At 43.6% G+C, this 14,800-nt stretch overlaps 1 protein-coding gene across 11 annotated transcripts in view; it reads left to right on the top strand.

Moving 5' to 3' along the window:
• AGAP1 (ArfGAP with GTPase domain, ankyrin repeat and PH domain 1) overlaps positions 1 to 14,800 on the top strand; it is a 694,641-nt gene that overhangs the window by 458,657 nt on the left and 221,184 nt on the right. For all 11 annotated transcript variants that reach the window (XM_043505743.1, XM_043505746.1, XM_043505744.1 and 8 more), the window contains one exon: positions 619 to 787. In XM_043505743.1, coding sequence (XP_043361678.1) covers positions 619 to 787 — 169 coding nt within the window. The remainder of the gene's footprint in view (positions 1 to 618; positions 788 to 14,800) is intronic.

The raw sequence follows: 14,800 nt of genomic DNA, 5'->3' as shown, positions 1-14,800 counted from the left end.
AACCCTGAAGAGAACATCGTTGTTATCACAAAAATAAATATTAGCCTGGCAACTAAGAATTACAAGACTGTTTCCAAAAAAGAGAACAATATAAGATAGTTTCAGTCTATTTTATTTCCATACCTATGGAGTTGAGGAACTCAGAAATATGCAACTCTGGTTTTTGTACATGCCGTTTTGTACCACTAGCATACTAACCACTCAATTTTTGACCCTATTCTTGAAATATCTGGTTGCTTCAGATATAGGAGCTATTAGTCTGGCTAAGTCTACATGACAACACTGGTCACCCCACGTACTGTTAGAGAATTCTATGGAAGAATTCTCTTTGGAGAACAGATGTAAAGGCCTCTTTTCTCTGGAGACTCTGTGCGGGCGTAAAGAAGATGAGTGTAATTTGCTGTTCTGCAGAACTCTGGTAAACAGGTGGTGGTTTCTGTGCAAGCCACTGACCAACCTCTTTCTGCATTAGGGTCTGTCCTCTTGGTGCATTTATGTATTTGATAAGAAAGAATTATGAAAAGCTTTTCCCCCTTTTAGTCTCCAGTTCTTAATATACTATTCTAACTTCTAGTTTTCTTGTACCTTTTTGATTTTTATTTGTTTGTTTCTCTGCAGGACTATATGCAGAATGTTCACGGAAAAGAAATCGACCTTTTGAGAACTACTGTGAAAGTGCCAGGAAAGAGGCCACCTCGAGCGACATCAGCTTGTGCACCTATCTCCAGTCCCAAAACCAATGGCATGTCCAAAGACATGAGCAGTTTACACATCTCTCCTAATTCAGGTAAGAGAATAGCAAGTTGAGCAAAACAAAAGAACATATGTTCTCTTCCAGTCAAATACGTTAGTGTGTGTGAATGCATGCATATGCTCATACATATATACCACCTATGTGGGAATGATAGCTATGAAATAAATTACAAATTCATGTGACAAATGACATCCATGACTGTTAAATTTTCCCTCTATCTACTAATCCATTTCCCACAAGAGATCTGAAACCTCTGAGCACCTTTAAACTGCTACCTTTTTATTTATTTTAAAGTGCTTAGCCAGTGAAATATTTCCTTATTTCCCTTCTAAATTACACAAAGGCTCACAATGAGAAATATTCAGTCCTATCCCAGTGCAAGGTTATTGGGTCCAATATGTTGCATACCTGCTGGGCTAGAAACAGGAGATTTATGCCATTGGAAAAGAGCACTTCCAATTTGCCAATGGGATTCACAGCACCTATGTCTAACTTTTGTCTCTTCCCTCTCCATGTTATTGTCAGCTGTTGGAAGCAGGGTCAGAAGAGGAACATCTTCATTTGCAGAATCCTCCTATACACTGTGCTGCAGAAAGTGAGAGAACAGCTTCCTTTTTAAAATGTCCCATGCTCCTCCAAACCAGAAGCAGGAAACAGTGGGTGAGAGTGGACGCCTCATTTCTTAGAGAACATAAGAATGGCCATACTGGGTCAGACCAAGGATCTATCTAGCCCAATATCCTGTCTTCTGACAGTGACCAGTGCCAGACGCTTCAGAGGGAAGGAATAGAACAGGGCAATTTTTGAGTGATCCATCCCCTGTCATCCAGTCCCAGCTTCAGACAGTGGGACATTTAGGAACACCCAGAGCATGGGATTGTGTCCCTGACCATCTTCGCTCGTAGCCCTGGGTGGGCCTGTCCTCCATGAACTTATCTAATTCTTTTTTGAACCCAGCTATAGTTTTGGTCTTCATAACATCTCCAGCAACGAGTGCCCCAGATTGACTATACGTTGTGTGAAGAAGTACTTCCTTATGTTTTTTTTTAAACCTGCTCCCTATTGACTTCATTTGGGTGACCCATGGTTTTTGCATTATGTGAAGGGATAAATAAAACTTCCCTATACATGTTCTCTTAACCATTCCTGATTTTATAGACTTCAATCATGTCCCCCCTTCATAATCTCTTTTCTAAGATGAACCAGTCCCAGTCTTTTTAATCTCTCCTCATATGGAAGTTGTTCCAGACTCCTAATCCTTTTTTTTTTTTTTTTTTGCTCTTCTGTGTACTTTTTTCCAATTCTAATAGACCTTTTTGGAGATGGGGCAATCAGAACTGCACGCAGTATTACTTAAGAACATAGGAACCAAAGATCCATCTAGCCCAGCATCCTGTCTTCCGACAGTGGGCAATGCCAGGTGCCCCAGAGGGAATGAACAGAACAGGTCATAATCAAGTGATCCATCCCCTGTCGCCCATTCCCAGCTTCCAGCAAACAGAGGCTAGAGATATTCATGCCTGCCCATCCTGGTTAATAGCCGTTGATGGACCTGTCCTCCATGAACTTACCTAGCTCTTTTTTAAACCTTGTTATGGTCAAAAGAACATAAGAATGGCCATACTGGGTTAGACGAAAGGTCCATCCAGCCCACTATCCTGTCTGCCAACAGTAGCCAATGCCAGTGCCCCAGAGGGAGTGAACCTAACAGGTAATTGGCCTTCACAACATCCTCTGGCAAATAGTTCCACTGGTTTACTGTGAGTTGTGTGAAGAAATACTTCCTTTTGTGTGTTTTTAACCTGTTGCCTATTAATTTCATTTGGTAACCCCTAGTTCTTGTGTTATGAGAAGAAGTAAATACCACTTCCTTATTTACTGTCTCCATACCAGTCATGATTTTATAGACCTCTATCATATCCCCACTTAGTCGTCTCTTTTCCAAGCTGAAAAGTCCCAGTCTTATTAATCTCTCCTCATACGGAAGCCATTCCATACCCCTAATCATTTTTGTTGCCCTTTTCTGGACCTTTTCCAATATATCTTTTTTGAGATAGGGCACCCACATCTGCGTGCAGTATTCAGGATGTGGGCATACCATGTATTTATGTAGTGGCATTATGATATTTTCAATCTTATTATCTATCCCTTTCCTGATGGTTCCTTATGTTCTGTTAGCTTTTTTGACTGGCCCTGGACATTGAGAGAATGTTTTCGGAGAACTTTCAACAATGGTCCAAGATCTTCTTTTTTTTTTTTTTTTTTTTTAGTGGCAACAGATAATTTAGACCCCATAATTCTGTATTTATAGTTGGGATTATGTTTTCCAGTATGCATTACTTTGAATTTATCAACACGGAATTTCATCTGCCATTTTGTTGCCCAGTCACCCAGTTTTTTGAGAAATCCCTTTGTAACTCTTTGGAGTCTGATTTGGACTTCAGTATCTTGAGTAATTTTGTATCATCTCCAAACGTTGCCACCTCACTGTTTATCCCTCTTTTCAGATCATTTATTAATATGTTGAACTGTACTGAAACCAGAACAAATCCTTGAGGGACCCTGCTATTTTAACTTCTCCACTGTGAAAACTGACCATTTATTCCTACCCTTTGTTTCCTGTCTGTTAACCAGTTACTGTTCCATGAGGACCTTCCCTCTTACCCGGGACTACTTTACTTAAGAGCCTTTGGGTGAAGGACCTTGAGAACATAAGAGCAGCCATATTGGGTCAGACTAATGGTCTTTCTGGCCCAGTATCCTGTCTCTGACAGTGGCCAGTGGCAGATGCTTCAGAGGGGATGAACAGAACAGGGAGATTTTTGAGTGATCCATCCCCTGTTGACCAGTCCCAGCATCTGGCAGTCGGAGGCTTAGGGATTTCCAGAGCATGGAGTCAAAGGCTTTCTGAAAGTCCAAGTATGGTATATCCAGGGGATCAGCCTTGTCAACTTGTTTGTTGACACTCTGAGAATTGTAATAAATTGGTGAATCATGATTACCCTTCCCCAACAAATCATATTCTTCTAGATGTCTTATAATTCTCTTCTTTTCTGTCGTTTCAACCAGTTAGCTGATACTGAAGTTAGGCTTGCCAGCCTGTAATTGCCAGGATTGTTTCTGGGACCTTTTTTAAAAATCAGCATTACATTAGCTATACACCAGTCATCTGGTACTCAGGCTGATTTAGGCAATAGCTTACATATTATAGTTAGTAGTTCTGCAATTTCATATTTGAGTTCCTTCACAATTCTTGGGTGAATACCATCTGATCCTGGTGACTTATTTCTGTTTAATTTATCAATTTGTTCCAAAATCTCCTCTATTGACACCTTAAATTTGTCATCTAAAAAGAATGGCTCAGGTGTGGAAATCTCCCTCATATCATCTGCAGTGAAGACTTGATGGAAAGAATTCATTTAGCTTCTCCACAACGGCCTGGTCTTCCTTGAGTGTTTCTTTAGCATCTCAGTCGTCCAGTGACCCCACTGGTGGTTTGGCAGGCTTGCTGCGTCTGATGTACTAAAAAAAAAAAAAAGTCGCTGATGTTGCTGATCAGACACTTCTTTCCTTAAGTCAACCAAATGGCCAATTTATCAAAACACTGCTCATCACTGGGAGGGTTTTTCCCCTTTATTACGGAGTTAACAATCAACTTTGATATTTGTGACCTTTTCACTCACCTTTGAAGGGAGTCGATGGATTATTGCTATTTACATTTTAAAAAATAGAAATAAACCCTTAAAGTATTTTACTTTTTTTTTAAATGTATGAATCAGTGACGTTATTTAGTAGGTAAAAGACACTTTATAGTCCTGATGTGAGTGTCTTTGAGAGGCAGTTATACTCTTTTGGCATCTTCTTCAACCAATCGGAGTGAGGTATATATTCAGGTCATTCTGTTTGGACATCAATTCCTACGAAGCGTATGCTGTCCTCCAGCGCATGATGTAGGAGGGGAGCCAAACTGCAGCAAACCCTTATTAATAGGATTGTGGGAAGGGTCACACTGAGAGGTGCAGGTGCATATAGCATCTTTCCCATTGTGCAACTTGGTGTATAGTTGCAATACTAGCTCTGTGCTTAACTTCACTCACCAGAGCAGAGCAGGGCCAGACTACAATTCAGTGCCAAATAGGCAGTGGAGCTGAGGGAACAATTCCTCAGCACAGCTTATTTCTGTCTCAGGGCAGCAGAATTTCTAGTGTACTAGAAGTACTTCTCACCGTGCCACTTTAACAGACTTGGGCGTGGGTGAGTACAGTGGGGATATTATAGTTAGACTGGTCAGCCAATCAGCAGCATGACAGAACCAACAGTGCTGCTCTAGACAGCCAAGATCTGTAGGTCAAGGTTCTTACTCCTATGTCATCCTTTGTTGGGAATTAGAAGCTCTGTCCTCCTACCATTCACCGGTGCTATTCTCACAAGACAGTCGAGAGGAATATCAGCTCAACAAAGGTTACAAACCTCTCGCAATATGTTTTCAACTTTCTCCATGAGATTCTCATGACCTGGAACTAACAAGCTCCTTCTCGCTTCCCACAAGGTAGGTGGATGGAAGCTCTAGTACTGAAAGTTTGGCTCCAACACTGCCCCCATTCAGGAGTTGCTTGCCCAGCACTTAGGAATGCTCTGCCTTCCGTCCAGAAGAACTTGAACTGTCCATTCCATGGGCAGAGTAGATAGAAAGGCAGGGAGAAAGCAAACTGTAGTGAGAGTCTGAAATGGGGGAGATTCTCTGTCTCATGCTACCAGCCATATCCTCTGCATGTCAGGGTGGGTAGTTAAACAAGACCTACCTCTCCTAGGGCAGACTTCCCAACATTCAGAGGAGCCTTAGTGTGGTTTTGCACCACAAACCTTTTCTTTCTACCGAGGCTGGCACCCAGGTATGGTGGTTGCCATCTTGACAGAGCCCTCTTCATGGCTTACTAGGACAGCTATTAATATTGAGTGGCTGAAGTCTCTCGCACACCTAGCAAAACTGAGTGAGTTGGGTGTAGTGAGGAATGAAAGGGAACCAAATGATCAGACCACCCTCACTTCTTCTCCTGTCCTGCTTTGCAAAAAGAAAAGGAGTGCTTGTGGCACCTTAGAGACTAACAAATTTATTTGAGCATAAGCTTTCATGAGCTACAGCTCACTTCATCAGATGCATTCAGTGGAAAATACAGTGGGGAGATTTATATACACACACAGAGAACATGAAACAATGGATTTTATCATACACACTGTAAGGAGAGTGATCACTTAAGTTGAGCTCTTACCAGTGGGGGGGAGGGGGGGTGATGGAAGAAAACCTTTTGTGGTGATAATCAAGGTGGGCCATTTCCAGCAGTTGACAAGAATGTCTGAGGAACGGGGGGGAGGGGAGGGGAGGGGAGGGGAAATAACATGCGGAAATAGTTTTACTTTGTGTAATGACCCATCCACTCCCAGTCTCTATTCAAGCCTAAGTTAATTGTATCCAGTTTGCAAATTAATTCCAATTCAGCAGTGTCTCGTTGGCGTCTGGTTTTGAAGTATTTCTGTTGAAGAATAGCCACTCTTAGGTCTGTAATCGAGTGACCGGAGAGATTGAACTGTTCTCCGACTGGTTTTTGAATGTTATAATTCTTGACGTCTGATTTGTGTCCATTTATTCTTTTACGTAGAGACTGTCCAGTTTGACCAATATACATGGCAGAGGGGCATTGCTGGCACATGATGGCATATATCACATTGGTAGATGCGCAGGTGAACGAGCCTCTGATAGTGTGGTGTCCTGCTTTGAAGGCTATGCCCCCTAGTGGTTTCCATCACTCTATTCATGCAAAAAGAAAAGGAGTACTTGTGGCACCTTAGAGACTAACAAATTTATTAGAGCATAAGCTTTCGTGAGCTACAGCTCACTTCATCGGATGCATTTGGTGGAAAAGTTTTTTCCATCAAATGCATCCGATGAAGTGAGCTGTAGCTCACGAAAGCTTATGCTCTAATAAATTTGTTAGTCTCTAAGGTGCCACAAGTACTCCTTTTCTTTTTGCGAATACAGACTAACACGGCTGCTACTATGAAATCTATTCATGCTGCCATTCTTTAGCCTGTGTGTGTCTTAGATGAGGAACTCTTTGATTTCCTTGGCTAGGGAACTGCTTCATGTGGATCCCTGATTTTTTTTAATATAGACTGATTGCAGAATTGTCAGTTTGCATGATAACAGAGCAAAGAAGATGGTGTATTTTAAAGGATAGCAGAGCTCTGTAGACAGCCTTAAATTCATACCCAAATATGTTATTTTTTGTGCTGTCTGATCCACAATCCCTTAGTCATGGCATGGTAGGGATCTCTGTCAACAGAACTTCCCAAAAGTGGGAAGTACATAATTTGTTATCCATCTGACTCTGTGCCCAAGAATGCCTTCCGTAGGATTCCATTGAGAGAACAAAGATGGTATCAAGTGTTGAGAGGGTTGCTGCATCCTAATGCCTATCAAGGGTGATATAATTTCCATAGTGGAAGAGTAAGGAGCTACGAGAGTCTTCCATCAGAGGACTCTTTCTTACTTTTTAAGCTCAGCTTAGTCCAAGAGAAAAGAATCTGGCTAAAAATGTGAAACCAAGAGCAAAAAGTCCTCCAGAGGGACTTCTCCCTCTTCCTTTAGAGATACTTTTTTTTTTCAGCTCTGTAAATCTGACTGCTTCTGGGGGCTTTTTGAAGTTTTTGTTTTAAGGTTCTTGAATCATCAGATTCACAAAAGAGATCTTCTGAACATCCACACGTGTCTATTTGAGCGTCCAGGAAAGATGGTGGGGATTCCAAGGAGTTGATACCAGGTAATGAAAGATGAATGAGCGCAAACTGTCTCAGGATGTATATAGAAGAGGAGTGATGGGACAGGTGTCATCCTAATAGGCCCACTGGCTTGGATTCTCTTGACAGGTGTAAATATCAGCCTCTTGTCCATGGAAGTAACCTCTCCCCAGAGACATACAGGACCCAATGTTGCCAGTACCCTGTCAGGTTCAAACTGATGGGCTGGAACTTAAGAGGACAAATCTTTTGAAGACTCTGGGTATGCAAAACAGTTAGTTGATGTCTTCCTACAGTCTAGACTCTACATGCAAGGCCAAGTGCCATGTCTAACACATTTTCAAACACTGGAGTGCAAAAATCTGTCCAAAATGAATGGCAGTCAAAACTTGCCTTCGTTTTCTTTCTGATGATTTGTTGAAGGTCTGACCCTCAGCACCTCTCTTATAGATGCATCTGACTACATTAGTCACCTTTGATTTATATACGGGGGAAAGCATCTCAAGCTCCTTATTCTAACATTGCCAGGTTCTCCAAGGCAGTAGTAAAACTGTGTCCTGTAGTCATAATCCTGAAGCCAACTGGAAGATGAACTACTCTTTGAACCACTGATTGACTTAATAGTTTTTTATTGTCTCAAGTTTTACTCAGTTGTTTCTTTTTACCATTTTTAAATCAAGACATCATACCTCCTTTTCAGTCCTTCTGACTCTTAGGGAAGTAAGTGGCATCACCAATATGTCTGTCAGACTATTACATTACCTGGACAGAACAAAGTTTGTCAAGGAAAGACTATTTATTTATTTTGTACCATGGGCAAAAATTATGGTTTCAGAGCTTTAAAATCAACCATCTCTTGCTTGGTCTCAACCACAATTCTTTTTCGAGGTGAGTGTCCCTGTGGGTGCTCCACTGTAGATGTCGGTGCGTCCCACACCATTGTTCAGAGATTTTTACAGCAGTACGCGTATCAGCTGCGCATGAACAGAGCCTGCCTCACATACCAGACTTGTCTTAATTGTGCACATGCGTGGCCGAACTCCTCAGTTCCTTCTCTACCGTCCCCGGCCTGAGTCGGACCTACAGCAGACTCGTTAAAACTTTTTCTCTTACCCATTCTACATCCTTTTTTCCCCTTAGTTTAGCACTCTAGTTACTAGATAAGTTCATCCCTTTAAAAAAAAAATTCATTCCCGCTTGTTCCTCTCAGCGTCCAGCCAATGCTAATATGCCTGGCTCCCCAGGATTTAAGCAGTGCACTACATGCAGGGATGCCATCCCTATCTTGGATGATCACTTTCAGTGTATAAAATGCCTGGGGGAGTCCCTCATTCCTCAGAAATGTGCCCATTGTTCCAAATGAAAATCCCTGGCACATAAAGCAGAGAATTCTGCCTGAAAATGATTCTTGGGCAGAAGTCACTCAGACCTGCTTCTCACCCAGGTATGGGCTCCTCAGTGAACTGCAGCCCTACCGCCTCCAAAAAGGACAAAAAAAGAAAACGCCTGCCTCCCTTACCCAGAAGGGAAACATTGCAAGCAAAAAGATCACTGAGCAGGTCTATTTCTTCTATGCAGACCTTCCCCGGCTCAGCACCTTTGATGTGCCGGTTCCCCCGGCATCATGGTAATTCCTGCCTGTGGCTGCGGTGACAGCGCAAGCTCCCGGTGTCGAGGCTTCAGGCTTCATGTTCCCTGCCTCTCTCATGGCACCATCTGGCACTGCAATGGACACAGTGCCAGCACAGATTACCTTGCCGGAACAGACATGGGTTGCACTTACCTCCCCGGCACCACCAACCTCAGTGCATGCATTGAGCACTACGGTGCAGAGAACATTGGTGCCAAATGACCCTCCAGCACCACAGGCACTCCTAATGGAGGGTTTATTTCACACAGGCTCTCCGGCACTGCAGTTCATTCATTCACCGGACCTACGGGTGTCACCTAACCTACAGTCACCTCTACTTGACACCTATTTTTCTCCGGATATTCGCATGCGGTCCGGACACCTGTCTTCAGCTGTATCTCACTTTTCTAGTGATGAGGAAGCCATAGTGCAGGGAGTCTTTTCATCATATCAGTTCTCCCAGTCACAGAGCCAAATCAGCACAGGTCACAGAAAATCTAGGTCTTAATTCATCAAATACCTCCCTCCCTGGTATACAAACCCGTGGATGGTACCACCTATGCCCTTCCCTAGTCAGTGGCAATACTGGGGTCCATGGGCACCATATAAGCGATTCCACTATGATCACCAAGATGCCAAAAATAGGAGCAATGCCACCTCGCTGCCACCATCATTGCATATGGCTACGAATGAGACAACAGCAAACTGTTACTCCACAATTCGATGAACACAGTACACATGCTTCCCCAACCCTTGTGGAGCCCGTATCCACACAGGATGAGGCTATACTGCCTCCCCCATCAACACTGTTGGATGACTTCTTAAAATTTCAAGACCTCTTCAAAAGACTTGACAATGAGTTGAAGATTAATCTGGAGGAAGTTTCTGAAAACCAACATGAGTTGACTGACATCCTGCAACCTTCCTCCACATCCAAGATTACCTTACCATATAAATCCAGCCATTATGAATCCTGCAAAAACCATATGGCAGACACCAGCTACTAGTACAGCTACCTGTAAGCGAGCTGACCGGAAATATTTTATTCCTTCCAAAAGGTCTGAGTTCCTTTTACTCACCCAGCACCAAACTCATTGGTAGTAGAGGTAGCTAATCAAAAGAATGAACACCAGTTCCCACGTCTACCCCAGCTGATAAAGAATGTAAAAGGCTGGACCTGCTTGGTCATAAAGTGTATGCTTTGTCCACATTACAATTCCAGATATCTAATTATGCGGCCGCGCTGGCAAAATATGACCACAGAAATTATGAGAAACTCATGGGCTTTATTGATGACATTCCAGAGGGCAAAAAAAATCAGTTTAAAGCTATAGTCTCTGACAGACAAATCATCTCCCATACCGCACTACAAGCTGCGCTTGATGTTGCTAACACAGCTGCGAGGTCCACTGCTACAGCAGTCATGATGCGTCGAGCTTCCTGGCTTTCATCGTTATCTTTTCCTTGCGAGGTTCAGAATACCATCAAAGATCTCCCTTTTGATGGTGAAAAATCTATTTGCCAGTAACACCAACGATGTGCTTCAACTCCACGAAGGACTTGAGAGCGACATTATGGTCTCTCAGTATCCAAACCCCTCCAAATAGGAGGAGACAATATAGATACCAACCTTATCAATATCCACGCTACCCAGCGTATACTCAGCAAAATCGTAGACCATATGAACAACAACGTCAGTGACCAAGATACCAATGTCGCCGTACCAATCCATCGGCTTTATGTCAACCCCCTCCCACTAATAAGCAAATGTGAAGGTGTGACCGAGGGTATAGAAATCATCATCCCTACTTCAGTGTTTATTCTTCCCCCACCCCCGTCCCTTTTCAGGGACTCCTCTCACGAACAACGGCTCCACCAAGAGGTGCATCACCTTTTCCAATTAGGAGCAGAAGAACCAGTGCCTGACAACACAGAGGAAAAGGGTTCTACTACCATTACTTTTTAACACAAAAGAAAACTGGGGGATGGTGACCCATTCTCGACCTCAGATGCCTCAATAAATTCATTAAATAAAATTAAAAAGAAAAAATACAAAATGGTGACTCTTGCAACCATAATTCCAGCACTGGAGCAGGGAGATTGGGTTTTCAGTTCCTGTGACCATACATCCTGCCCACAGACATTTTAATTGCTTCGTTCTGGGCTCACAACACTCCCAGTACAGGGTCCTACCTTTCGGCCTCTTGACTGTGCCTCGTGTCTTTTCCAAACTCCTCGCAGTCATAACCGCTCATCTCAGAAGGCAGAGAATCATAATTTTTTCTTACCTCAACAACTGACTTTTCAAAGCCAGGACCCTCCAAGAAGCCATTCAGTCCACACAACGGACAGTCCAATGTTTCCATGCTCTTGGCCTGCGAATAGAACAAAGAAAATCTTCACTCACTCCCACCCAACAACTGGAGTTCATAGGAGCACATTTTGACTCACGCAAAAGAATAGCATCTCTCCCACTCCACCATTTTAACATCATCAACCTTTTAATTCCCAAGCTGTGCAACAGTCCACAAGTGTCTGCACGAGCTTGCCTACAACTCTGAGGCCACATGGCCTCTTGCACTTTTGCAGTCAGGAACACTCGCCTCTTCATGAGGTGTTTCCAAAGCTGGATTCCACTGTCTTCAGACTGAATGTCCATGGTCTGAACAAACTTTTATACATACCTCCCAGAGTCTAGGACTCCCTCCACTGGTGGACATTGCCTCACAACCTTTGCTCTGGGGTCCCCTTTCTACAGGACATCCCATTGGTTGTCATAACTACAGACGCATCCCTTACGGGATAGGGAGTACACATGCCCCAATACACTACTCAGAGTCTTTCGTCTCCTGCTGAGATGTCCCTTCACGTCAACGTCTAGAACTCTGAGTGATACGCAATGCCTGCCTCCAATTTCTCCCTTTCATACAAAACCAACATGTCAGGACAATGACCGACAACATTGCCTGCAAGTTCTGTGTAAACAGGCAAGGGGGGTGAGGGCGCGATCCCACTCGCTTTGAACAGAAGCAATGAAACGATGGAACTGGTGTCTCAGACACAATGTCTGAATATCAGCTGCATACTTACCCGGCTCTCTCAATACCACCGCGATGACTTCTGCAGAAGATTTCCCATAGACCACGAATGGGAACTAAACGAGGATATAGTACTAAACATATTCCACACATGGGGATACCCAACCACAGACCTTTTCACAACTGCAGCAAACAAAAAATGCCCAAGATTTTGTTCCAGAGCGGGACTAGGCAAACACTCCTCGGGGAATGTGTTCCTGTTCCCATGGAACACCGACCTAATGTATGCATTTCCCCGATACCACTCATACACAAATTATTGATAAAAATATGAACACACCAAGCCAGAGTCATAATGGTAGCCCCACATGGCCCAGACAGGAATGATACCCCTTCCTTACCAAGATGTTGCTTTCCGCACCCATCCCACTACCCTCCACCTAAATCTCTTGTCCCAACAACAGGGTCTACTACTCCACCCCAGTTTGACCATGTTATACCTCAAGGTTTGGCTCCTTCATGGTTCTGAACTTGCTCAGAGCAGGTTCAAAATGTACTCCTTTGTAGCATAACAAATTCTGCATGCACCACCTGCCTTCATAACTGGACAAGATTTACACATTGGTAGGCTGTCACAAACGCTGCTCCTTTTTTCCATGCCTTTCCCGCTAATCCTCGACTATCTGTTTAGAGATTAAATTCTCTGGACTCTCCCTGAATCCCATCAAACTCCACTTGGCTGCAGTTACAATGTTCTGTGATGGCATCGATGATAGGACTATCTTTGCTCATTCCATTACTAAGCAATTCCTTAAGGGACCCCAAACCCTATACCCAGACATCAAACTGCCTAATCCATCTTGGGACCTCCCCAAGTCTTAAGATGCCTAACCAAAACCATTTTAATCATTAGCCACATGTTCCCTCCTACTCTCTCTATGAAAACTGCATTTCTGGTAGCGATTGCCTCTGTGAGACGCACAGGAGAAATTTCAGCACTCATGGCAGATCCGCCATACACATTATTTTTTTAAGGACAAAGTCACCCTATGCTTACTCTCTGAAATTCTCCGAAGGTGCACTCATCTTTCCATGTCCATGAGCCTATCTATCTCCCTACCTTTTCCAAAACCACATGCAAATTCCTTTGAATCTACGATGCACACTTCGGACGTGCGCAGAGCTTTGTCCTTCTACTTCGAGAGGACTAAAACCTTTAGCTGTTTCGACAAGCTATTCGTCCCCATTGAAGAATGCTCTAAGGGCTCATTTATCTCTAACCACAGACTTTCCAACTGGATCTCGAGTTGCATTTGTCTCTGTTATCAACTACAGAACATGACTCCTCCTACCTTCATCAGGACTCACTCCACTAGATCCATGGCGGCCTTAGTGGCCTTTCTACTTAACATCCCCCTTTAAGGACATTTCCAGAGCTGCCATTTGGGCTTTTGAAAATACATTTGCAAAACATTATGCTCTTACACAGGGACCCATCACCGATACACATGTGGGCAGAGCTGCTCTATCGACTGCATTCCTTCCAGATCCAAAATGCCTACCTAACTCCTTGAGATAAACTGCTTTTCAGGCACCTACAGTGGAGCACCCACAGGGACACCTCTCGAAGAAGAAGAAGAAGAAGAAGAAGAAGTGTAGGAGGTTACTCACCTGTGCAGTACCTGACATTCTTCGAGATAAGTGTCCCTGTGGGTGCTGCACTCCCCCCCCCCATTTCGGAGCTGGGGCAGCCTCTGTTGTAGAGAAGGAACTGAGGAGTTTGGCCATGCGTGCACACTGTTAAGACAAGACTGGTATGTGAGGCAGGCTCCGCGCATGTGCAGCTGATGCGGGTACTGCTGTAAAAATCTCTGAACAATGGCGCAGGAGCGCACTGACACCTACAGTGGAGCACCCACAGGGACACTCATCTTGAAGAACATCAGTCACTGCACAGGTCAGTAACCTCCTCTTATTGAATAAAAACAAGATATTAAAAACAAGTTTAAAAAAAAAAGGTACCTGCTTGGGCTGGTTTTACTGTCTGTCAAATGTATAGCAGAGTTCCATTATCAACATATTTTAGAATTCAGCTCAATAAAATTGAGGGGGTATATAACAAGCGATGGCTTTAAATAATACTATGGAAATGTTAGTATTTTAGAAGATTACATCGTAATCTATAAATAGATAGATTCATAGATACTAAGGTCAGAAGGGACCATTCTGATCATCTAGTCTGACCTCCTGCACAGTGCAGGCCAGAATCTCACCCACCCACTCCTACGAAAAACCTCACCCATGTCTGAGCTATTGAAGTCCTTAAATCATGGTTCAAAGACTTCAAGGAGCAGAGAAGCCTCCCTCAAGTCAACCATGCCCCATGCTACAGAGGAAGGCGAAAAACCTCCAGGGTCTCTCCAATCTGCCCTGGAGGAAAATTCCTTCCCGACCCCAAATATGGCAATCAGCTAAACCCTGAGCATATGGGCAAGATTCACCAGCCAGATACCCAGGAAAGAATTTTCTATAGTAACTCAGATCCCATCCATCTAATATCCCATCTCAGGGGATTTGGCCTAT

This window comes from Dermochelys coriacea, chromosome 11 (assembly GCF_009764565.3).
Source record: "Dermochelys coriacea isolate rDerCor1 chromosome 11, rDerCor1.pri.v4, whole genome shotgun sequence".
In the NCBI taxonomy this organism is placed as follows: Eukaryota; Metazoa; Chordata; order Testudines; family Dermochelyidae; genus Dermochelys; species Dermochelys coriacea.
This window is presented reverse-complemented; position numbering and strand designations above follow the sequence as displayed.